Source organism: Acanthaster planci, unplaced genomic scaffold (assembly GCF_054643075.1).
Source record: "Acanthaster planci isolate LZ-2023a unplaced genomic scaffold, COTS_SCS Contig266, whole genome shotgun sequence".
Taxonomy (NCBI): domain Eukaryota; kingdom Metazoa; phylum Echinodermata; class Asteroidea; order Valvatida; family Acanthasteridae; genus Acanthaster; species Acanthaster planci.
In genome coordinates, this window is record NW_028257884.1 from 1 (window position 1) to 23,666 (window position 23,666).

A 23,666-nucleotide genomic window follows, 5' to 3' on the forward strand; every position below is an offset into this window, starting at 1 on the left:
TGGTGAACTTAAAAGGACGTGTAATCGAATGAAATATCCCGTTACTACCCCCAATCTGTAACTCAAGAAAATGCATGAAACGATTGTACTGCTTAATGATGACAAAATCCATCCAGTCCCCTCTGGAGAAGAATGCCCCCTTGCAACTTGAATGCTGGTCGAGTTAGACATTCAAGTAAAACCAAAGGTAATAGATCTCCACCCGAAGAGGAAGCACACCATGCCGATATGCGAACGCATAGAGAATATGAGTGGGCGCGACATCAAAAGCGGTGTTCATATACCTCAACCCCAGGATTAATTGGCCTGCGAGTTAACTCCACTTCATAAACACATTTAATGCATCATTAGATAGATACCTCCGTTCTAGTAGTGTGTAAAAGTAACTGCCGAGATCCGGTCACCAACGAAACCCTGACTGTCAATTCTTTCGGCGACAGCGCCCCCATGAAACTATACGACTTGTATAATCATAAAACATCAAAAGCATAGCTGCATTGTAAACAAGAACGTGTGAACAGTGTCTAATATACTTGTTATGCAAATTCACTGAATTAAGAAATAACCAGAGATGTAAAGCAGGTAAGTTCCTTGTCCATGCCTGATTTCCAGACCAAAGTGAAAGAACATTACAATAATATTACTTAATTCTTTTCTTTTCAAGACAAATCAAAGCAGAATTTGTATATAGCATGATTTCCATGCTACTTTTACAGAAAAGAATGATCAGAACTTACTGAATAAAAGAAAGGTAAAAGAAAAGTATTTTACCAATAACACGAAGCCACAAGGATACGCATATTTTTTACTCATAAAATTTCACTGAATAAAGCGTGGTAGGACCAAGTCACTAAAATGACATTGGACTTTCAGATATTTCGGTAACACATTGACGAGCAAAACCATTAGAAAAAAATTAGAATAATGTAATAGTAAATTACACTATTACAAATCCAAAATTAAAACAAACAAAAGGATGGTTCAAAACTGAACTGCGTTTCCGTTGAATAGTTTTGTCAAATACAAATCATGTACAAAAAGCGCCCTCTCTTGTTCACACGCATGGTTTCAACCAATCAGCAAGGAGGATTTGAGCCTATATACAGTTGTATGTCCATCAACTTTGCCTGGTGGGTTATTGGCCTTAACAGAAATACAAATGCGCAGTCTGAACCGATAACTTTATTCAATTGTTCTTCATATAGCCCCAAAATTGTTCATTCGGCATACTGATCATCAGTTTATTTGATCTTGAGAATAGACCGCAGTTTACATTTTAAAGTCCACACAGATAAGGAAAAAAGAGCTAAATTTCTTTGATAATATCGGCTATCACACACAAAACGAGATAAAATGAACGCCACGAATAAATTTCGACACAACAATATTTTTAAAAAGGAAGTAAATTATTACAGCACTAGTGTCTTGTTTGCAAAGTTAGGTTACTACTTTTGATTTGTCCTGATCTACATCACATCAAACGTACACTGTCTCCTTGAGTATAAAACATTTGGCAGTCGTCCAATGCTCTAGACCTGTATGACATCACGGAGAGGTGTCAGGCCTATACAATCACAGGAAAATTTCTTCAGTGAAATATACCCCACCGCGTCTTGAACATCGCTTCGCACACTCACAATTTTTGCGCCAAACTCTCCGAGCCCATAAAACTCACCATTCGTGAAGAATTATCGATACTACCAGCCAAAACCTTACCCCGCGAGAATTCACGATTGTGCGGAGAACACTGGCCCAAGATAGACTAAGCAAAGTGAACAGGAGTTTTAAAGCCCTGGTCTTTTTAGTCAGTGCTTTGTTCATACACGATAAAGCGCCTTTCCCCACCATCAAACAAAATACGTTCTATTCTTACATTAAATGTATTATATAAACATATTTTGGGGGTTCTTAAAACAATCTGGCTCTTCATCAAAATAGCATAAGATTCAACATTACAGCAGGGCTTTTCAGAAGGAGTATCGCATTCCTTAACACTTTCATTTTCATTCAAAATAAAGGCTGTATCGTCAGAAAGTCCTATTGCCATACCAGCTGGTCATAAGTATCAGTGAATGTTTGGTATTTTACAACTGTTTTCCGTTGTCATATCCACGTCTGCATTTGCTTCATGTCATGACAAGAATGACGATATATCATTTCCATGGTGCTCTTTTCCCAGTTATTCTTCATCGTACTTGTTTACTTAGGACAATCTTCTGAATTCTCCCTACTGTCTTACCAGTCAAGTCCACAACAAAGTCCTCCCCTTCAGGGGAAGCGTCACAATAGTAGTAAGACCGTCTCTTTGAGTTAAGCTCTTTCTCATTCTATTCACCAACTGTCACACACTCCCATCCACTGCACAACCCTCGCACTTAGTCATCTCCAAATCAACCCCTTCCCTCATGAAAAACACCGGATTGACACTTCCCAAATCATCGAGCTTCGATCCCCCAAGCTCTGGATCGGACGGGTTTGAACCGGGCTGGACACGACCGTCTCTGCCATCGGAGATTTGGGCGGGAAAACCGTTGTGTCGCTGTTTCGCACGTTGGAGAAAATGGAGGATAAGCATCAATCCAGACCCAGCTGTCATTACTGATCCCGCAGTATAGAAAGAATAATCGTAGCTATCAAGAGCATCGTAAAACCAACCTGAAATTCAACGGAAGAAAAGGGGCAAAATATTTCCATAAACTTATACGACTTGTAAAACGATTGACACATCGAGTTTCTCATACTATCCATATCGAAAGTCTGATGTTAGGTCTCCTTATAGACCCACAGCCATACGGTTTTCATACCTCAAAGTTGGTGCACAAGATTTTCATGCTAGTTCACCTCTAAGAGAGGAAGCATCCGTAGTCGAGTGTAAAAATGTGTGTGCTTTTTCAGATGGACTAAGCACTATGTGATTTGCAATGAAGGTGCAGAGAACGATTCTTTCTTCTTTCTTACCGGCTAATGCTCCTCCTGATATTTCTCCAACACCAGTGGCCAGGAGGGAATACGCCATGGAGGTAGTGCCAAGCAATGACTTGACAACAAGTCGAGGCATGGTGGCAATAACGACGGTTGCAGCACCATTGGATATGCCGTGAACCAGTGTTACGGCTACCAGTGCTTTGAAAGCGGTTACCAGTGGAGTAATGAATGTTGTCAGTGCACAGACAGTGAAGGCACAGACATAACAGATTTCAGGAGGGAGCCATTTTCTGTCCAAGAGCAAGCCAATGAGGAGCCTACCGATGAGGCTACCAGCGCCCATGAGAGTGACAAGCAAGGCGGCGTTGTCTGCTTCAATGCCGATAGACTCGGCCCGTGAAACCATGTGATAGATGGTAGAGGCCCAGCTGAAGCCGTGCGCCAAACTAACGGCTAACATGACCAAAAAGCTGGGATTGCGGAGGAGACGGGAGAGGTCAGAGGACTGTTTCTCTAAGGTCTGGCTCAGCATGGATGCAGAGCGAGGTTTGCGTTTGGGAAGAAAAGATTCTTGACGCCTCTTCCCTGGCATGCTCTGCAAGGCTGTTACTGCTACCGGTAACCAGACACCGTGGCTCATGGCTGACATATCTCCTTCCGGAGTCGATAACTGACTCCAAGAATCGCCGTCGACATACTGGATTCTGTCCTCATCCTCAAGTTCAACCTCTGATGTCATGGTAACGTCTGGCTCCTCCTCGAATATCGATCCTTCTCCTAGAGCCACACCACTTGGTGAGCCGCCTAAATCCTCTGCACCAAAAACGGAGAGGTTGAGAAATGACAGACCCCGATCAGTACCGACCCCTGTCGATTCACAGTTCTTGCCGCTTTTGTTTTCCGTCGTTTTATCCTCCAGTACGCAACCTCTGGATTTTTTAGATGACCTCTTCTGTTTCGGGGGTACCAGCGGCCGCATGAGGGCGCCAGCTGCGAGTGCATGTAATACCAGCGCAGAGCTTATCATCAGAGAACCCCTCCATCCGTGTTGGTCGATTAAGTACTGAAGGAAAGGTGGGAGAGCCAACTGACCTACGCTGGTTCCCGCTGTGGCCAAGCCCATGGCTAAAGCCAGACGTTTCTTGAAGTACATTCCCAGTGCCATAAAGGAGGCATTTAAGACCATGCTCATGCCAAAAGCTACGGGGGCAAAGACAGGACATTCACTATATATATAAAAATGAGAAATATCATGTAAGACATGGCAATATTACAGACACATCGTTCTAACCACCACTGTAAATCATCGCCATAACGAGTCTAGATTCACCACAGTAATTTTACTAGGCATAATTATGGAAAATGAACCATAAAAAATTCAATCATTTCGTGGAACCACTAAAAAAAAACAATAGTACCATGTATAATGAGACTGGTTACTCAATGGTATTTTGTTAATCAATTGACATGTGGAAAACGGACGCCATATTAAACGTGACAGTTGTATAGGTATCTTGCAATGTGCACATCGTAAATGACCTAAGTAATTTTCACTATATCTTATTGGTGCCATCTTCAATAATTTGCTGACCTTTAATTAGTAGCCAAAAGTTTGTCAATTTACGAAAAATGAAAAACAAAATCACCTCATTTGACCTTACAGCTTACCTGTAAAAAAACCGAGACTGAGGATAAGGAAAACTATACCAGTCGCTTGTGAGGAGATTAGGATACCAGCACCCATCAGCGTACCGCCCGCCATAGTTGTCGCCCGGGGTCCAAAGCGCTTACAAGTCGAACCGGCCACTGGACCTAAAAAATATCAAAGTAAACGGTTAGAACTGACAGTCAACACAGAAGAAAGTCTCAGCCCAAAACAAGGTTATGTGGGCCAAGGCGGCGATTTTAAGTGATTGGAGTGACTAAACTTTATTATACATGCATGGAAGTAACTAGGCATTCAGTGTCGGAAGGGCGGTGAAATAAGACTGAGACAGTACGGTTTGAAGTTTTAGGGGAAAAGTATCCTCAGTACGTTCCTCTCAAGTTCAAAATTCCCTGCATCGCTCCTTTTTGAAACAGTCCCCACTAAAAACTATTTTGTTTCCATCAAATAAACTAAAAAATACAAAACTAACAATAAAATACCTGTAAATGTAAGTCGTTAATTAGGTTAATCGAACTTGAAAGATATATTCCACATGTTAGCATAAAGACAAAAATTAAAAGAAACAAAATAAAACCTGAATAAAAAAAGGGCAGCAGGAGAAAAGAGAGCAAAATGGAATCAGTGTCTAATTTATTAGTTAGAATATTCTGTAATACCAGACGGCAGCTGAGACAGCGTTGCCACTCGCAATCTGTCAGTGAATTTCCGGCTGGCTTAAGAGTTTGCGCTTCCCGCTGTAGAAAAAGAACAAATGTCAAGTACATGCGCACTCCTTGCGTGATGTGTTTACATTAGACCAGTGGCCGTTGGGTGGCAGAGCAAGGGGGAGGTGAATTTGGAGGAAATTGAAGGGTCGGGTGAGGAAGATCTGTCACCAGCCCCGTACCCCTGTTCTGGCTTTCAACTTTTAAACCTGCTCTGTCGGCATGTTGCCAATGGTTTAACGCGGACATCAAGCTTTTATTATCCACAATACAGTTTTGTAAACACGAGTTTCAAATTATTTACGTTTCTTGATAATTCCATATAATCTTTTAATTCCACACAAGCGTAGGGTCTGTATAGACCGTTATATGTACATATGGTAAAATGTTACGTAAGACTCTTGCAGGAATATATAGAGTAAATCGTATAGCATGAACAGTCAATTTTAAATGTACTCAGTGGAAACAAACAAATAAGACACCTGTTTGCACTCCAACACGTCACAGTCTGGTCATAACAATTGAAGGTTAATTCCAGATCAAAGGAAACATCTTTAGGATATAAACCAATGCACACTTACATCATTCATCGGACACTGTAAATCTACACAACCATAATAAGTGATTGTCCCTGAATCTTGGTCTCCGGTTCATTCACATAATCATTTCAACGTCTGTGGCTGCGTCCGAAAGCTGTGGCTGCGGCTGGATTTAACACGTGTGCTTATGGGAGCCACTGACTTGTGGCTGATGCTATTTCCCATAGGCGCTTGCGTTAATCTCAACCGCAGCCGCCTGGTTCGGATGCGGCTTCACAGCACAAACAGTTGCAGCCATCCATACAAACAAAATTACCTCCTAAATCTGAAACATTGTGAATTTGACTTGTATAATGCCACACTTACATGTTACTATCCCGTAAGGAACATATGATGTACTTACTCATGAGTCCGACCATGAACGAGCAGAGCGAAATAACCAGACTGGTTTCCGCCGCACTTCCCTCAAAGACGTGTATCCACACGTAAACGTACACAGACATCGAAGAGAGAAAACCGACCACCATAAATGTAGCAACAAAGCCGCTGCCAAGAACCACCCATGCCCAGCCCGACTCGGGTGTTTCAGGCATGGACTCGCTGCCAGCGTTATCCTGTCTTTTACGACCCATTTTGATTAAGATTTTCCTCCCACTTAAGAAAGCTTCTTTTATTTCTAAACTTCAGTTATGAATGTTAATGTTTTGTTTGAATGAAGGAAGGATAAATTCATCTATTCGACTACGACTCAACAGGTGGTATGGGGAAAAAATCCGAAACTCACGCCGTGTTTATGCATTTGTCCTACTTCAGTTCCGGATTTTACCAGATCGACCGCTATCTCAATTGATTTATTTGGACAATAAACTGATGGGTGACACTGGAAAAGCTGTAGAGAGAAGTTTATTAGCTTGTTTGTTTATTTTCAGAAACCTTACGTTTGTACTTTGCTCTTAATTGTAAGTAAGTCATCGAACGGGAGATGCTAGACTTGATTTCAAGCCGGTTCATTGCGTCAGTCGCGTAAAGCCGTTCCTGCATTGCCATACAAAATCGTGTGGCGTATACATTGAAGAGTCGATATGTTCTTGATCGTTTCATCCTCGTTGGCCAAAGTATTATGACACAAGCGTGTACGTGTCAGTGTGACCCGTAGGTATAAAATAATACATGCATGAAACCGGCTTTTATGATACGCATATGGACAAAACTTGACATAAGGACGACTTGTTACCAAGGCTAAGCAGAGGTCGGTTCGCTCCTGTCCGTACCAGTTTCACTAGCTTACTTTTTATGTTTGCGACTAACTTACTTGAACCAGCTGTTGTTGGTACACTGTATTACATTTTTCAGATTACACGGCTTATTGCTCGCCTTTCGCGTCACTGCCCAAAGTACCACTTAGGACAACTTGACAGACTTCAGAACCAGTACTAGTGTCCATCAGACCAAATGTGACAAAATATTTTATCAACACTTGCATTTACTGTGTGTATAGACGGCACGCATAATGGCTGCGGACAGTAGACTTGTTTTTGTCAACACTAGCTACACTAAGTGCAACTGCTTTATGATTTTATACTGATCAAACTTATACTGATTATCATTAATATTCTATCACGTCTGTTTTATACCGTGCTAGATGTTTGTCAAATATGTGAAGACGGTTCATAATTCACAGCAGACATTACTATGGCTACAGTGTATTAAACTGCCTCATGATTTGTAGACAAACTTACACCTGTTATTTCAAATAACAACCCAATCTGGATATTAGCAAATAATGTCTTATGTTTAACCTTATTCTTTGTGTAATTACAATTAGCAGAACTTATTTTAAAAGAATTATCGCTCGATAATTACATCCCTCCCAAAAGCTTTTGTAGTCGGTGTATCAAGACGCTGATGTTACAAAACACTTCATTGGTGCAAATAAACAAGTTGTTGGTGTTTTTGCCGAACGGGGGGCAAGCATTTTGTCCGTACAGCGTCTCGTGGCAGCCATTATAAAGCAATGTTAAAAACTAGAAACTTAGGCTAGATGCATAGCGATTCCCACAAAACATTACTGCATTAAGAAGAACAGAGCATATGGTAGTGAGTGACACACTCTGAAAATATGCAGTAACAATAACAAACTTACAAACGATAACTCAAATGTTTTCTTAAATTACATGTACGATGCCAAACGATTTCAAAGCCACATTTGCATATACGACTTTAAATCGAGTTATAAGAATAGAATGCAATCAGTTTTTAACCTGCAACATTCACTGAGAGAACCAAGATGGTAAAAAGTGCTGTTTCAGTTTCGGTAACATCAAAATGCTCAACTTAAAACACTGACCAAACCAGCTGTGGCCAGTTTACTAGCTGCGCCTGGATTCAGAGTACGTTTACATGTACATGTACATGCGCACTGTACAGTGCACTAAGATGTGCACACTGCAGAACATGTTCACATAGGTCCTCAGAAGTGCAGAACAAAATGTCGGTTTTCGAGAAAGGCTAGATGTGATTTCATAGCTGCCGCGGTGACAAGCAGCATCCTGTCCATGCTTGCTTGCTTGCTCCCCAAGAAAAGTGGCAACAATATCAGGAGTGCGCGTCATTTCCCTAAGCATGCATTGAGCAAGGAGGAAAGCGCTTTCAAACACCTGCTCCATAAGCACAACCTCGTTCCCATTAGTAGGATCTTGCAGCGCTATGTTGGTTCCCACCGTGCCTGGTGAAGGAACGTGCACGCAGTCCATGAGGTTGACGTTGCCGTATGCGTATTGCATAATGCAAACTGCAAACCGTCCCTCTATTTCCCTTCTGACTTTGTGGGGACCGGGTATGTATCAACGCTGAGCATGAACAGTGACCACGTTGTATGGAAAAAATCACAGGGTAGGGCCTACTGGCAACGTCTCAATTTAACAGTTATCTTCAATGCATAGGCCCTAATACAAAATTAAGCGTCTACATGGAGTTTAACAGACTATTTACAGAACCTGTCATAAGGACCGAACGCATATAGACAATTTCGGTGACCGTGAAAACGCCATACTGGTTATCTGCAATGGCCCCTGAAATGGCAGTTAGCATCGTGATAACTAACATAAAGAACCACTGTTGTGAGACAGTTACTCCATATAACCCAACACAATGCTCGCTGCCATTCAAGGGCGCCATCAGGAGTGTCCGGCGGAACGTTCTTAGATTCGTCTAAACTTAAGGATTGTCTGTTTCTTCGCTCCATTTACGAAAATGGCGACTGCACGCTTGCTCCTACTTAATACCTCATGATTGGCCCTATAGGTATTAAGATCGTTTAACGTCAGAGTTTAACTGGGGCTTGGTGCACCATAATAGCGTTTAAATTGCTGATGTAAGCAAGTCAGCGACGTTTTTTCATATTCATGACATTTTAGGTTTCACACTTATTCCATCTCTGGAATATTGTTGGCAACTAGTACAGAAGGTTTTGTCACAGAATATGACTGGAAAAATCACCCAAAAAGAAAACGACAACAGACGCAGCCCGCAAACAGCCGTTTATTTTTGTTTCCTTCATACATTAAGTATTTTTTTAAAGAAATACAGTCCAAGAGGAAAAATAGATCATTGCAATGAACCTATCTTTGTTCCTGAGAGTTGAGGGAAAATTGCTGACATTAAACGTTCTTTGGAGACAAATGATTCCTCCCACCCAGTAAATATTGCAATACGTCACGCAATATCGCTTATTGGCACCTGAACTAGCTCTCCCGATCGTCAAGTTAAGGGTAGAACAGCTAAATGACTCAATACCTCTCTAACTAAATGGCCACATTTCTAAATAACTGCACAATTTAACCGTTGACTATTTAGAAAGTGATTTCTAACTATTTTCAAGCGCGCATTAGGTCGACAGATTTCGCACATTGTGATTGGCCAACGCGTTGCAAACCGTCTTGGAGGCGTACTATTATGAGTCGCCCATATTTAAATGGCTGCTGCCAGTTTTGGTAAATGAGCTGATTTGCTGTGTACAAACGGATGACAGATTACTAAGTGGATACATGAGGGCCAATTAACGACGCGCAGCCTACGTATCCACAGCATATAAACCAGCCAACGTCACGTCAAGTCTATATATCTCGGTTCTAACAACCATACCGGACTGTCTATGAGCTCTCCCTATGATATTCATTGGCTAGGCGTCCGTGACGTAACAGGTGAATAAGAAATTTCCCTCCCCGTCTTTTCTCACAGTCGAGTGATTCTCAAATTCCTTCTCATCGCCCTTCTCACAGTTTCCTTCTGGTGCAAGGGAATCGTTGCTTAGCAACACCCTTGGGTTATTTTCCACACAATCACTAACATCCAATTCTCTAGCACAACTCTGACACTTCTCACTCACACACTTGCTATCGTACGGGAAAGACTCGCTCAAAATGGACTCAGCATTATATGAAGATTTTCAATACTGCGATATCTTTCCTCAATGCTCCGTTTAGACACTATATGAGGCCTTTTTACATCGTTGGACAAAATAGTTTCCGCTCTATACTGACCTCTCACTATCCATTATAGGGACTGTCCGGATAATCTGAAACTTGAATGTTAGATCGACCTTCAACTTTAATTAAAGGACGGGTTTTCAAACCTAATATCACATTCACCGTCCCGTTTGCTTCCGTCATAAAGAAAGATTTTGTCACAACGTCCAGCCACCATACCGCCCGGATCAGCATCAGTAGTATTGTTCGATATGTCAAAATTATCTGTTTATTATCGGGTTGGGGCGGTACAGTTTACATGGTACACTTTGCATGGTACAATTTGCATGGTACAGTTTGCATGGTACAGTTTGTATGGGCTTAAGCTGTGTACTAATCATTCATTTGCAGGTTCCTCAACCTCACAATGTCTTTCTTCTCACTTCCTCCATGCTATTACATCTACTATAATCTCGAATCCTCCCATTCAGGGGCAGAGTTAATACTACTATTCCAATACCAGCTCAGTTTCGAGTCTATCTCTCTCTCATTCAATTCCTCGACTGACAAAATGTCTTCCACTGCCTCAGCTTCACCCTCATTCTTCTTTGACTCGACCTTTTCCCTCACGAAAAACAACGGATTGACCCTTCCCACATCATCGACCTTTGAGCCATCAAACTCCAGATCCAACGGGTTGACGTGCTCGTGTCTGCCCTCAGATATCTTGGCGGGATGTATGTGGCATCGTTGCTTCGCTCGCTGGAGGAAGAATATGACGAGCATAAAGCCAGACCCAGCAGTCATCACTGATCCAGCAGTGTAGAAGGAATAGTCGTAGCTTTCAAGAGCATCGTAAAACCATCCTGAATTGAAAACAGTATTCTTTTATAAGGTGATACTCATTTTTTTAAAACAAAGTGTTCAGACGCCAAAATGCTCAAATAAACTTAAAATGTTCATTATAATTCATCACCTTTTACATTGTTTTTTTAGTAAATTAGTCTTACTTACCCGCTAATGCTCCTCCAGATATTTCTCCTGCACCCCAAGCAAGGAGCGAGAATGACATGGAAGTGGTACCAAGCCCTGGCTTAACAACACGCCCAGGAGTCATGACTAGGATGACTGTCGCCGCACCGAATGCTAAGCCTTGAAAATGCGCCAAGGCTATCAGTGCGTAGTAGACTGTTATCGGAGGAGTTATGAATGCTACCAAGGCACAAAAGGCGAAGGTACAGGTGTAGTAGATTTCAGGACCGATCCATTTTTTGTCAGTCAGCCAGCCGATGCTTAGTCGACCAACGAGACTGCCTGTGCCCAATGAAGTGAGAAGTAAGGCGGCTTTGTGTGGCTCGATGCCAATAGACTCGGCCCGCGATACCAAATGGTAGGTGGTGGACGCCCAGCCGAAGCCGTGTGCTACGCTCACTGCCAGCATGATCACAAAGCTAGGATTCCGAAGGAGACACAAGAATTCAGAAGGCTGTTTCTCCAAGCTCTGGGTTAGCATGGATGCTAAGCTAGGTTTGCGGCCGGGAAGGGAGGTTTGTTTACGCCCCTCCGCTGGCATGCTCTTCAAGGCTGTCACGGCGACCGGTACCCAGACACTGTGGTTCATGGCAGACTTTAATCCTTCCCGAGTCGATGACAGACTCCAAGAATCGTCGTCGATATACTGGATTCTGTCCTCATCTTCTTCGAACTTTGTTGTCATGGCAACGTCTGGCTCCTCCTGGAAGATCGATCCTTCTCCTAGGGCCATGCCATTGGGCGAACCGACTTGATCTTCCGCGTCAAAGATCGATGGGTTGAGAAAGGACAGGACCCGAAGGTTGCCAACTCCAGTCAATTCATTATTATTGCCGTTTTCTTCTCCTTTGGCCTTATGCTCTACCTTGCCCCCTCCAGACTTTTTAGATGACTTATCCGGTTTAGGGATAAGCAGCGGCCGCATGACGGCGGCAGCAGCAGCTACGTGAAATGCTAGCGCGGAAGTTATCATCAGCGACCCTCTCCATCCGTAGTGATCGATCAAGTACTGGAAGAAAGGTGGAAGAGCCAACTGTCCTACGCTGACTCCAGCAGTGGCTAAACCCATGGCTATAGCCAGACGTTTCTCGAAGTACATACCCAGTATCATATAAGAAGCATTCAACGCCATACTCATTCCAAATGCTACGAGGGAAAAGACAGGACACCTACTTGTAAAAATAAAAGAATTAGAAACTCAAATTAGTGGCATTACTGCCACTGTAAACGTCATCAACGGTCCTCATCATGATATAGTTTTCGATAGACTTTCAATATCTTGGCGTCATTAGCGACGTAAAACAGTATTCGAATTTCACATTGGTGTTTCTATTCAAACCAAACAGCAACAAGCATGTTATTTACTAATGGCCTTCAATTTTGGAAAAAGATTTTCACATCCATAATCGTGAAATAAGTTATAAGTGATGCATATAATGCACACGTGCATGAATTTCCAATACCTACGAATAATACTTCCAATTCGAACTTCTAAGTTGTTGGGAAAATTTTTGCGGTGAATTTAAAAGAGCTCCTAACGTATCAAACACTCACCCGTTAAAACGCCGAGACTCAAAATGAGAAATATTATACCAGTCGCCTGCGAGGAGATTACTACGCCCGCAAACATCAGCATACCACCTGCCATAGCCGTCAGACGGGGTCCAAAGCGTTTACAGCTTGCCCCGGCCACTGGACCTAAAACGACCCAGGCAAAAGAGAAAAAGGGTCTCATCCAATTTTCCCCTGATCCACATGTTTTGGTTAGCGAATGTGTGTTCTTTTTTAGCTCTGACGAGATTTTGTTCCGATAAAATAAAAGCCCAGACCGGAGAGTGAAGTGATCAGTGGAGTCCCACCTTACTTTGGAGTTTGGGCATATTGAACAACAATGGTTTGGAAGGATGGAAAACTAAAATAGCCCGGTATAGTGCAATCTGATTGATATCCACTATGCTCGAAATCTATTCCCCAGGGAAACAGCTAATTTGCCAAGAAATACTGCCAATTTTGTTGATACAAACTAAAAGATCTATTACACTTCCCAGCATTGGTGCATCATACAAATTAATAATCCTGTCCTCATTAACGCATAACATACAACAAACTTACTCCAGGCACCCATTTATTTCGTTATTCGGTTAATAGAAACTAATAAGTTAATCTTACTACCCAGTATTGGTGCATTTACAAACTATTTTTCTTGTCTTCTGAATAGGATAAAATACAGCAAACTTACTCAAGGCACCCATCAGGAAAGAACAAAGCGACACAATCAGGCTGGTCTGGGCCGCGCTTCCCTCGAAGTAATTTATCCACACGAAAACGTAGACAGACATTGAGCCAAGAAAGCCAACTACCATAAACTGGATAACAAAAGCACCGCACAGAACCACCCATGCCCAGCCCGACACGGCCGGTTCGGATATCGTATCGCTGACCGTGCTTTCTTTTCTTTTACTGCCCATGTTGAACAGTTTTGCTCCCCGGTCCAGCAACCATCTTCAGTTTTCAGTCACACATACGTCACGTTTCTGTCTTGTTCGAAGCAATCTTTGCAGCACACAAGAAATGAATTCATTCATTTGTATGCGACTCCACAATACGTTACGATAGTTTCAAAATTTGGAGCTATCATCAAAATCAGTTTCAGACCAGACGACATCTATCATATTGCCAATTTGCTTCAGATCTGGATTTTTCCAGTCCTCTGGTTCCTTTCAAAATTAACGCGATGGCTGTTTTACTGGGGCTTAACTAAGGATTTTATAGTAGGCTAACCATTTACGACATTGAAATATTTGGTTTATCTGTACGTACTCTCTATTTGTTTTGGCAAGCCACTGCATACACTGAAAAGGCTAGGCTTTATTGCAAGTCGTTAATTCGCCAGGTGTTAATAGCCCTTCATTACACAGGCGTCGATGGCATCAAGATGCAAGTCTGTATAACGAATTGCAACCAAGGCTATACATAAGCAGTCCGTCCCATAACCCTAAGTTTTTTATACCATAGTTAAGTCAACAGTAGAAACATCTGCCGTTCTCACTATTTTCTCATAAGGCCGATAAATATTTTGGTTTCTGGTCTGCGCGCGCGTCGCCGCCGTAGACCTGCGCGTCAGAGAAATAAAAAAATTGATATAATACGATGTCAAAAGCTGCTAAACTTGCTTGATTGTCTGGAATCCTGCTACTGCGTAATTTTGACGTATTTTAGATGGACTACAGTTGATAGTAAAGGAGTCCCTCTACAGCCCTTATACATTTATTCGGTCACTCTTTTTCAGATGACGTTATTTCTGTAGTATACATTTACATCTGGGAACCAGACAAGCGAGTTGATCTTATGTCCTGTGTACATCTACAAGCTGGAAACGCTTTGAAACAGTAAATAGTGAGGGGCCCAGTCTATTTCAGTGTTGGTAGCGGAGGTATGTACGTACAAGCACACGTGTGTGTATCATTTCTACGGGGCAAAAAGACGGAGGAGAAAACGCGTCGCCGTTCCACTTTTGGAGCCAGCCTTGACCAGAAACCAGAGGCTTTTTTCGCTAATTAATAAACGACTTTTTATTCGTCTACTGGGTCACTGTCCAAACGTATGACCACTTTTATGGTTCTTCTGAGTAGACCTTGGTATCATTTCAAACAAACCCCGGGCACAGAGACAATCACTTTTTAAACGCTTATCTTCCACCAGTAAATAGTGCAGATACAGGGACGCATAAACCGTCTGTAACATGTGTCGAAAGTACATTTATGTACACGTAATCTACATCACTGCAAACACATTCGTAGATTGGAAGCTGCTATCTCAAGGACATTTGCTTATTCTGTAATGCATGATCCCTTGTGGAAAGGTCACAAGTGTAAACATTACCAATGAAAGAAAACAACGATGAACTCGCATAAAAAAGAGGTCATTCGTCTGTGTAAATACGTGTGGTTATCATCAATGAGTACAGCAAACTCAGCGAATATGAGCAAAACAAAATACGAGTGCTTCAAGGAAACTCCTTTTCGAGGTATCCCTCGTGTGTAATTTGATTCCTCATACGTTCAGTAAGTGAAGGTTGGGCTGGCGCATGGCTGGTGGAGTTTGCGCCACTAAATGAATTATCACACCAGTAAAGCCTAAAAAGCTGTTCACAGCACGCCTTACTTTCATCGGGGTCTTTATTAACAAAGGCAAGCATGCAGAAAATAAAATGAATAATATTGCTCAAAAATACTGAAAACAAGTGACTGAAATTAGAACATTACAAAAATTAGACTGAGAAGACAGTTTTCCACCACTCTGTTGATGATTGTTGCGGGATTTGATGTTATTAACTGGTAATTCTAGTCTCAGAAAAGGGGAACATAAAGGGAGCCGGGGAAATTTTGAAATCCTTATCACGTATGCACCGTCCAGACTAGTATATAGCCCCGTTGTTTCATGTCCCATTCATTTCATGCACCAAGTGTCTGTAGATCACTTCTCCAAGTTTGGGGATAGAAGCCGCATGAGGGCGCTAGCAACTGCTGCGTGAATGATTGGGCGATTGTGTACATCAATTGATTGCACCCAACATATACACGCCTCTCGTTTTGTTAGATTAAGCGGCGACTGTACATGGTTTGCTCCTTTCCTTTTGTGCTATTTATGCAAATAGTGTTCTTCCAAACCTATGCTATTTATTCTTCTAAACCAATATCCTTGGGATCTGTAATGATTTACTTGACGCCTGAGTACTTCCACTTACAATCACACAGGACTGTAAGCTGCATGCAAGAATCTAGCATTTTATTTGCTGCAAGGAAGCGATCGGCAAGGAGAGGGGACGAGAGACTTGTGCTGTGTTCTTTCACCTTAATCTGGAAATTAGGCGTGGATAAGGAACTTACTTGTTTTACATCTTTGGTTATTACCGAATTCAGTGAATTTGAATAACAAGTACATTGGACACTGTTAACACATTCAATTCTTGTTTATAATTTAGCTTTGCTTTGATGCATAATGATTATACATGTAATTTCAAGGGGGCGCTGGGAGTCGATGTTTCGTTGGTGACCGTGATCGCAGCAATTACTTTCACACACTTGTTAGGTTGTATCCATATAATGACGGTTTAATGTGTTTATGAAGTGGCGTTAACCTTTAGGCCAATAATTATTCCTGGGGCTGACGTATAGGAACACTGGTTTTTATGGTTAAATATGTCAGGCCTACTCGTTTTCTCTATGATTTCCCCGGTGGTTGTCAAGCATGCGTGGAGACCTATTAACTTTACTTTAACTTAAATGTCTGACTCGATCAGTATTCAAGTTGCAAGGGGGTAGTCTTTCCAAGAGGGGCAATGGATGGTTTTGTCATCATTAAGTGGTGCAAACGTTTCATGTGTTTTCTTGAGTTACAGATTGAGAGAGATTTCATGTAATTACACGTCCCTTCAGAATCACCATAGATTTGACCATTGAATTGGGCAGATACGAGTAGCTTCGGTTCCCCTATAGTGCATTCCTCCGCGCGTGGTCTTATAATTATACGCGACGGTACGGTGACGACACTGCGCTTACGAGGATGGAGAAGCAGCCGTCCCTGCCTGTATACAATAATTCTCCTTGGCCCTGCTGCGTTCAGGCATGGAGAAATAAAACACAGGTTCAGGTTAACTCTGTGGTATACATTCAAGGCCTACCCTGTGCGAAACACCGACCAGGTTCCTATCAAACAAATTACCAACTTAAATCGAGTCTAGCATCCATATCTGCTGCGCATCACGTCGCAACTGTATGGAACTGTGAACGAAGTACGAACACATCCGTTGAGACAAGTGGCGCAATGACTGTTTTTACATTAATGCATCATGGTTGACAAGCCTTGCCCGTAATTGGTGCGAGAAATGGAATCGTACCTCGATAAGCCTAAAATAACTGCAATGACTTCTATAGTACAGCCCAGATTGCACAGCCATATTGCAACGTGCAGCCTGCCGTTGTGTACCTGGGCAAGTCATTGACAGAAGATCTCTCATCATGTTTGACAAGACAGTAGCATGTGAAACAGTCTATAGAGACAGTATGACGGCCCGCACAAGGAAAGAATAGCCATGGATGGCTGAGGAATACGTAATGAAACAAGCAAATGTACAGGTCGTGTTCCTCACGAGACTTAAAACCTGAGTAGTACATGACACAAGTGTGTCAGTGTGATCTGCAGGTATTAATAATACATGTGTTGCAACGGCGTCTATGATGTGTGTATGGGCAAAACTTGACACAACGACGACTTGTTACCAAGGCTAAGCAGAGGTCGGTTCTCTCCTGTCCTTACCAGCTTCAGTAGCTTACTTACACAGCTTGTTGTTTTTCCTTTCACGTCACTGCCCGAAGTGCCACTTCAGTGGAAATTTGTCAGTGGACTTCGGACCAGCTTCTATCGGACCACAATGATGACGCAATATTTTATCGAGATTTACATCTACTCTGCATACATGACACGCGTAATGACTGTGGACAGTAGAATTGTTTATCAACACTAGCTACACAAAGTGCAATGCTTTGTAATTTTATGCTGATCAAACTTATACTATTGCTAATATTATCACGTCTGTTTTCAGACTGTACTAGAATATAATAAAATCAAATGTGTAATGACGGTTCACAGCAAACAATACTACAGCTACAATATTAACTGCATTATAATTTTACAATTATAATCAAACTTAATTACACCTGATATTTCAAATAACTACCCAATCTGGTCATTAGCAAATCCTGTCTTATGCCTACATTTGGTAGAGTTTATTTTAAAAACTTATCGCTAGATAACTACATTCTTAACTTTCTAAAAGCATATAGTAGCGGTAGCTAAAAGCTGATTTTATAGACAGTTTGATGCAAACAATCCAGTTGTCGGTGTCTTTGCCGAACGGAGGCCCAACGTTTTTTCGGTCGCGTCTCATGGCAGCCATTGTATATATACCAATATTACAAACCTATGGGTACCTCCCACGAAACATTACTGCATCAAGAAAAAGGAGCATAAGTATATTTTCTAAGAGGAAGGAACAGACCATGTGATAGTGACATACTCTTAAAAAACTGCTCTAAGGATAACAAATTTACCCACGATAACTCGCGAATGTTTTCTTAAATTATGCAGCCAAAGATTTCAAAGCCACATTCGTACATGTTTTGATTCGAGTTATAAGAATACAGTGCACAATATTTCCGCAGTGATTTCATTTTTCTGAATAATGTCACCATATGATTTATAACGCGTAACACTACTGGAATGAAGTAATTCGAAATCGTGCAATGTACAGCCATTTTTTCAAGTATTTTTTTTTAATCCACGGTCAAAAATCATGTAAAAGTACAATGGTCCATAAAGTCCGGTTTACATCATTTAATGAAAAGAAAGCATCAGGGTTTAAACCTGCGACATTCATTCAGAGAACGAAAATGGTCACAGTTTCAGTTCAGATAACATTAAAAACTGCTCAAATTAAAACACTTACCAAAACAGCTGTGGCCAGTTCACTAGCTGCCTGGATTTGGAGTAAATACGTGCGCACGTCAGTACTGCACACTATTAAAGATGTACACATGGCAGAAGTTCATGTACAGTACATGTAGGTCCTCGTGCATTGGGACCACTTTGACATGGCACGAAATGCACTACAAGTGTAGAACAAAATGTCGGATTTCGAGCGAGGCTGGATGTGATTTCATAGCTGCCGCTGTGACAAGCAACGTCCATGGTCCATACCATGCTTGGCTTGCTTGCTCCCGGTGGCAACAATTTCAGGAATCTGCGTCCATCCACTGTGCATGAATTAACTGAGCAACAAAGAAAGCGCTTTCAAACTTTGCGCTGTTAGGCCAAAAGAAATGTCTCCGGTTTCTCAGTGGTCAGTTTTTGATAATAGACCGTTTTCGCGGCGTCCCCAATTTCAGTCGTATTCCTGAACGTACAGTATGAATTTGAAACCCTTATTGGCATGGTACCAGGTGATTTCGGGGGTCGGAATGAAATCGTAGAATATAGTTGGGTTCTTTGAATTTGACATTTAAAATAAATAAACTGCGTTGGGGAATACGACTGAAATTGGGGACGCCGCGGATACGGTCTATTTCAACGTGTTTTAGATGGGGTACGGTTGAGTAATATGTACAGTCACCAGACTCTCATACATTTAGTCTGGCACTCCCCCCCTTAAGTTATTTCTGTATGATATATTCACATCTGGGAACCAGACAAACGAGGCCATCTTATGTCCTGAGTACATGTTGAAGCTGAAAGCGCTTTGGCCCTTTTCCAATACTCGATTTTGGGCTCCGTCTCAGGCTTCGTTCCCAAAACTAATCCCCGATTGTGGGCCTGAAGCGTTTAAGTCAAATTGGATTACTGTAAGTTTTTGCTCTCTTGCATCTTATATGATGTTTTGTGGCACTGTTAGACTAATTAGTGCGCTTACAGCTTCAAAGTCAGCTAGCTAAAAACAGTTGCAGCTTGAGACGATGCCGCAGTTGAATATTGGAAAACGGCCTTTGAAACAGTAAATAATGAGGGGCCAGTCTATTTCAGTGTTCGTAGCGCGGTACGTACACGCACGCGTACTTATACGTATAGTGTAATTCGACCACCAGAATAGACCGTATTTGCGGCGTCCCCAATTTCAGTCATATTCCTGAACGTACAGTATAATTTTGAATCCCTAAATAGGATGGTACCGGGTGATTTGGGGGTCGGCATGAAATCATAGAATATAGTTGGGTTATTTGAATTTAACATTTTCAAATAAATACACTACGTTGGGGAATTCGACTGAAATTGGGGACGCCGCGAATACGGTCTACTAGAAGCCATTACTGCGGTGGCACAACGCTAGTGGACAGGTGAAACGCTCGCGTTACACGCCTCTTTGAGCAACGGGGTGTCGTGATTTGCCGAAAGCAAACGCGCATCAAGCTGAATAATGTGCGTGTGAGTGCGGTTCCACCGCATCATTTCTAGGGGAAAAGCGAGAGAGAAAAAAATAAAAAACGTACCCGTTGCCGTATCACTTTTTGAGCAAGGCCCTGACCAGAAACCGAAGACTGTTTAAGCCTTAATACGCGTCGCAGAATATAGACTGGTAACCGGTCCCTCTATTGTCCTTCTGACATTGTTGGGAACGGGACATATCAACGCTGAACATGAACAGTGACAACGCTAAATGGAAAAAGGCAAAGGGCGCTAGCAATGTCTCAAATTTGACAGTGACCATCAATGCATATTTCAAAATTAGGCGTCTTCATGGAGTTTAATAGACTATTTACATAACTTGTTGCCAGAAAAGACCGAACATGCGTGTGAACCGTGGTAACGCCATCACAGGTATTTCGCAGTGACCCTCTGGATAGCGGTAAGCAATTGTGATAAATGCTGTATATAGCCACTGTTCCGTGACAATCGCTCCGGTGCGCAATGCTTGCCGCCATTCAAGGGGGCCGATCTCGGTACTGCAGGATTGTCTGTGAAACGCGCACTCGCTTGTAACACTACTTGTGTGCGTGCGTAGTCTTTGGGTACGCGGGGGCTACGTTCACGATAAGATTTTTATACGGGCAAACCATAATGCGTGAAATCTGTCGACCAAATGCGCGTTTGGAAAGGGTCGACAGATTTTGTGCATTGCGATTGTCCAGCGCGTTGCAAACTCTTGGAGGCGCTCTGTTGTGAACCGCCTGTATTGCTGGTGTTAGGAACTCAGTAACCCTTTTTTCGAATTCATGACATTTTAGGTTTCGTACCAATTCTGTGTCTGAAATACTTTTCTGGTAAATGTTTCCGATCTTGTCTGTTGGCATGCAACTAGTAAATAATGTTTTGTCACAGAATATGACCAGAAAAAAGAAAACAACAACAGACGCAACCCGCAAACAACTGTTTATTGATGTTTCCTTAATACATATTTTAAAAAATAAAATGTTGAAAAATAAAGTCCAAGAGGAAAGAATAGATCATTGCAACGAACCTATCTTTGTTCCTGAGAGGCAAGGGAAAACAGCTGGCATTAAACGTTCTTTGGAGACAAAGTTGTGACCCCTCCCACCCAGTAAATATTGCAATACTTCACACGCATTTTCGCTTTCTGGCGTCCGAACCCCCTCTGTCCTAACAACCACACGTGACGTTCTCTGAGCTCTCCCTGTGGCATTTATTTGCTAGAGTGTCTGCGACGTAACAGGGGTTAGAGATTCCAGAGTAATTTCCCTCCCCCTCTTTGCTCACAGTTGAGTAATTCTCACGTTCCTTCTCATCGTCCTTTTCACGGTTTCTCTCTGGTTCAAGGGAATCGTTGGTCAGCAACACCTTTGGAATAGTTTCCACACAATTACTTATACCTAATTCTCTGGCACAAGTCTGACACTTCTCACTCACACACTCGCTATCGTACGGGAAAGAGTCGCTTAAATTAGACTCAGCAAAATAAATAGGATTTTCAATACCGCAATCGTTTTCGTAATTGCTACATTCAGACTCGTTATGAGGCGTTTCTAAGCCATTGGACAAACTACGCTCTCTACCGACTTCTTCTTGTGCATTATAGGGGCTGTCCTGATTACCAGAATCTTGAATGCTGGAACAAGATTTAACGTTATAGCATGGATTTCCAAAGCCAATATCACCATCACTATCCCGTTTGCTTCCGTCATAAATCAAAATTTTATTGTCATAACTTTCAACCACCATACTGTCCGGATCAGCATCAGTAGAATTGTTCGATATGTCGAAATTATGTGTCCCTTCAGCGTGCACTTCTGCGCGTGTGTTAATCTGCGTTGGAGTGGTACAGTTTGCATGAGCTTCAGCCGTGTTATAATCATTCATTTGATCGTCAATGTCCGATGATTCCTCAAACCCACAGTGTCTTTCAGTGTCTAACTCCCTCCTTTCAATTACATCCACTACAATCTCCTCCCCTTGAGGGGCATTATTCCAAGACCAGCCCTTAAAATCAGTCTCCCTCTCATTCAATTCATCAACTGACACAGCCCCACCCACTGTCTCAACTTCACCCTTATTCCTCTCTGACTCAACCCTTTCCCTCATGAAAAACAACGGATTGACCCTTCCCAAATCATCAAACTTTGACCCAGCAAACTCCGGATCAAACGGATTCGAACCCGGTTCGACGTGCTCGTGTCTGCCCTCAGATGTCTTGGCGGGGTGTCCGTGACATCGTTGCTTCGCTCGCTGGAGGAAGAATATGACGAGCATAAATCCAGACCCAGCAGTCATCACTGATCCAGCAGTGTAGAAGGAATAGTCGTAGCTTTCAAGAGCATCGTAAAACCATCCTGAATTGAAAACAAGATTCTCATAAAAGGTTACACTCATTTCTTGAAAACAAAATTCTCAGACGCCAAAATGCTTACATAAATTTAAACTTTGTTCATTCTTATTCATTACTTTTTAAATGGTTTTCGTTAAATTAGTCCAATCTTACCCGCTAATGCTCCTCCAGATATTTCTCCTGCACCCCACGCAAGAAGACAATACGACAAGGATGTGGTGGCAAGTACTGGCTTAACAATACGCCCAGGAGTAATGAATAGGATGACTGTCGCTGCACCGAATGCTAAGCCTTGAACAAGCGCCAAGGCTATCAGTGCGTAGTAGACTGTTATCGGAGGAGTTATGAATGCTGCCAAGGCACAAAAGGCGAAGGTACAGGTGTAGTAGATTTTAGGATCGATCCATTTTTTGTCAGCCAGCCATCCAATGCTTAGTCTACCGACAAGACTGCCTGTGCCCATTGCAGTGAGAAGTAAGGCGGCTTTGTCTGGTTCGACACCGACAGACTCGGCCCGCGATACCAAATGGTAGGTGGTGGACGCCCAGCCGAAGCCATGTGCTATGCTCACCGCCAGCATGATCACAAAGCTGGGATTCCGAAAGAGACGCAGGAGTTCAGAAGGCTGTTTCTGCAAGGTCTGGCTTAGCATAGATGCAGAGCGAGGTTTACGTCCGGGAAGAAAAGATCGTTGACGCCTCTTTCCCTGGCATGCTCTGCAAGGCTGTCACAGCGATAGGTACCCAGACACTGTGGCTCAAGGCGGACATATCTCCTCCCGGAGTTGATGACAGACTCCAAGAATCATCGTCGACATACTGAATCCTGTCCTCATCCTCTTCAATGTCTGTTGTCATGGCAACGTCTGGCTCCTCCTGGAAGATCGATCCTTCTCCTAGGGCCATGCCATTGGGGGAACCGACTTGATCTTCTGCGTCAAAGATCGATGGGTTGAGAAGCGACAGGGCCCGAAGGCTGCCGACTCCAGTCGATTCAATG

The 23,666-nt window shown here is 42.5% G+C and overlaps 2 protein-coding genes and 1 pseudogene across 6 annotated transcripts; all 3 read right to left on the reverse strand.

Moving 5' to 3' along the window:
- Nucleotides 1-313: 313 nt before the first annotated feature.
- Nucleotides 314-9,119, reverse strand: LOC147794944 (putative monocarboxylate transporter 5). Of its 4 annotated transcripts, none has more exons than XM_087132418.1 (5): nt 8,185-9,119; nt 5,251-5,328; nt 4,594-4,737; nt 2,959-4,125; nt 315-2,655 (listed from the first exon to the last, which is right to left on the reverse strand). In XM_087132418.1, exons 3-5 carry the CDS (start codon nt 4,685-4,687, stop codon nt 2,342-2,344), a joined length of 1,575 nt encoding a protein of 524 aa, XP_086988544.1. In that variant the 5' UTR covers nt 4,688-4,737; nt 5,251-5,328; nt 8,185-9,119; the 3' UTR covers nt 315-2,341. The 4 variants fall into 4 exon arrangements, with proteins under 4 accessions (XP_086988541.1, XP_086988544.1, XP_086988542.1 ...); XM_087132416.1 differs by lacking the exon at nt 8,185-9,119 and adding an exon at nt 6,241-6,382; XM_087132415.1 differs by lacking the exons at nt 5,251-5,328; nt 8,185-9,119 and adding an exon at nt 6,241-8,175 and having other exon boundaries at nt 314-2,655.
- Nucleotides 9,120-9,150: 31 nt separating this feature from the next.
- LOC110978937 (putative monocarboxylate transporter 5) lies at nt 9,151-15,247 on the reverse strand. Its single transcript, XM_022234292.2, has 4 exons — nt 13,575-15,247; nt 12,890-13,033; nt 11,318-12,481; nt 9,151-11,169 (listed from the first exon to the last, which is right to left on the reverse strand). Exons 1-4 carry the CDS (start codon nt 13,801-13,803, stop codon nt 10,769-10,771), a joined length of 1,938 nt encoding a protein of 645 aa, XP_022089984.2. The 5' UTR covers nt 13,804-15,247; the 3' UTR covers nt 9,151-10,768.
- Nucleotides 15,248-18,650: 3,403 nt separating this feature from the next.
- Nucleotides 18,651-23,662, reverse strand: LOC147794945 (uncharacterized; annotated as a pseudogene). The gene is made up of 2 exons (XR_015424199.1): nt 22,821-23,662; nt 18,651-22,671 (listed from the first exon to the last, which is right to left on the reverse strand). The product of XR_015424199.1 is annotated as an uncharacterized LOC147794945 (transcript).
- Between the last annotated feature and the right edge of the window lie 4 nt (nt 23,663-23,666).